At 49.7% G+C, this 1,119-nt stretch overlaps 1 protein-coding gene across 1 annotated transcript in view; it reads right to left on the bottom strand.

The window, feature by feature from the left end:
• Nucleotides 1-1,119, bottom strand: part of LOC103155362 (echinoderm microtubule-associated protein-like 6) — a 51,265-nt gene that overhangs the window by 44,338 nt on the left and 5,808 nt on the right. Inside the window, exon 2 of the mRNA XM_016663461.1 lies at nucleotides 74-233. Coding sequence (XP_016518947.1) covers nucleotides 74-233 — 160 coding nt within the window. The remainder of the gene's footprint in view (nucleotides 1-73; nucleotides 234-1,119) is intronic.

Raw genomic sequence — 1,119 nt, 5'->3', positions numbered from 1 at the left:
GTGTGTGTGTGTGTGTGTGTGTGTGTGTGTGTGTGTCTGCGTGTGTGTGTGTGTGTGTCAGTGTGTGTGTGACCTGTCCGTCGGCGCTGAAGCCCAGGCAGGCGATGCCGTGTGTGTGTCCGTCCCTCAGCAGGCTGACTGTCTGCGCGGTGAACGAGTCCCACACACACACATAGGGATCCCTGCCCACCTGGCCTGTGGCCACCAGGAGGCGCTCTGGGTGCAGCGCCAGGCTGAAACACAGAACGTTTAAATAAACGTGAATTTAATAAATAAAGGTTAATCCGTCTCAAACTGGAACAACATGATGACAAATGTGTGAAAAGATTTTCTTTATAAAAATCACAAACTTTAAATGTTTTGATTAGTTCGATGAAATCGACTGAAACCTCGGCAGGCCGACGGTCAGAGGAGGAATCATGATGTGGGACCGGATCAGCAGAACTTTTCCTGATCCGTTTGATCAGAAGAGTTTCTGTTTCGCTTCAGATAAAAACCTGGAGATGATCCGATTCAAACCCTGACCTTCAGCTCGGACCTGAAGGTCATCTGGAAACAAGCTGCTGGTTCAGATGAAGATACGCTCCTCTTCATCACATCAACAACCAATCAGATCAGCTCATTTCCTGTCAGGTGTGTCAGGCTCAAAGCTTCATCGATCACGCACACACACACTTCTGCTCCTCTCCTCACGCTCCCAGCCAATCAGTGAGCTGCCACGTTGTCATGACAACCATCTCAGGCAGGGCGGCGAAGCTGTGAAGGTCAAACACGACGAGCAGCTCCAGACGACACCTGCACCCTCCATGTTGTTTTACTTCGGGAACCAATCAGACGCCTCCGTTCTGCTGGACTCAGCACAAAGTATGGGCTTTTATTTTGGAAACTAAATCTACCTCTGGCTTCCTGTGGCATCAATTCAGACGGTTTCCTCTTTAAGAAAATTATTTAACTTCAGATGATTAATCTGCTGAGAAAAACCGGATCCAGAACCAGATTCTAATCCAGTTCAGCCAGAGTGGAACCAGACTGGAACCGGACTGGAACCAGGAACCGGACGGGAACCAGGAACCAGACTGGAACAGGAGTGGAACCAGGAACCGGACGGGAACCAGGAAC

The sequence above is a fragment of the Poecilia formosa genome, unplaced genomic scaffold, assembly GCF_000485575.1.
Source record: "Poecilia formosa unplaced genomic scaffold, Poecilia_formosa-5.1.2 Scaffold422, whole genome shotgun sequence".
NCBI lineage: Eukaryota > Metazoa > Chordata > Actinopteri > Cyprinodontiformes > Poeciliidae > Poecilia > Poecilia formosa.
This window is presented reverse-complemented; position numbering and strand designations above follow the sequence as displayed.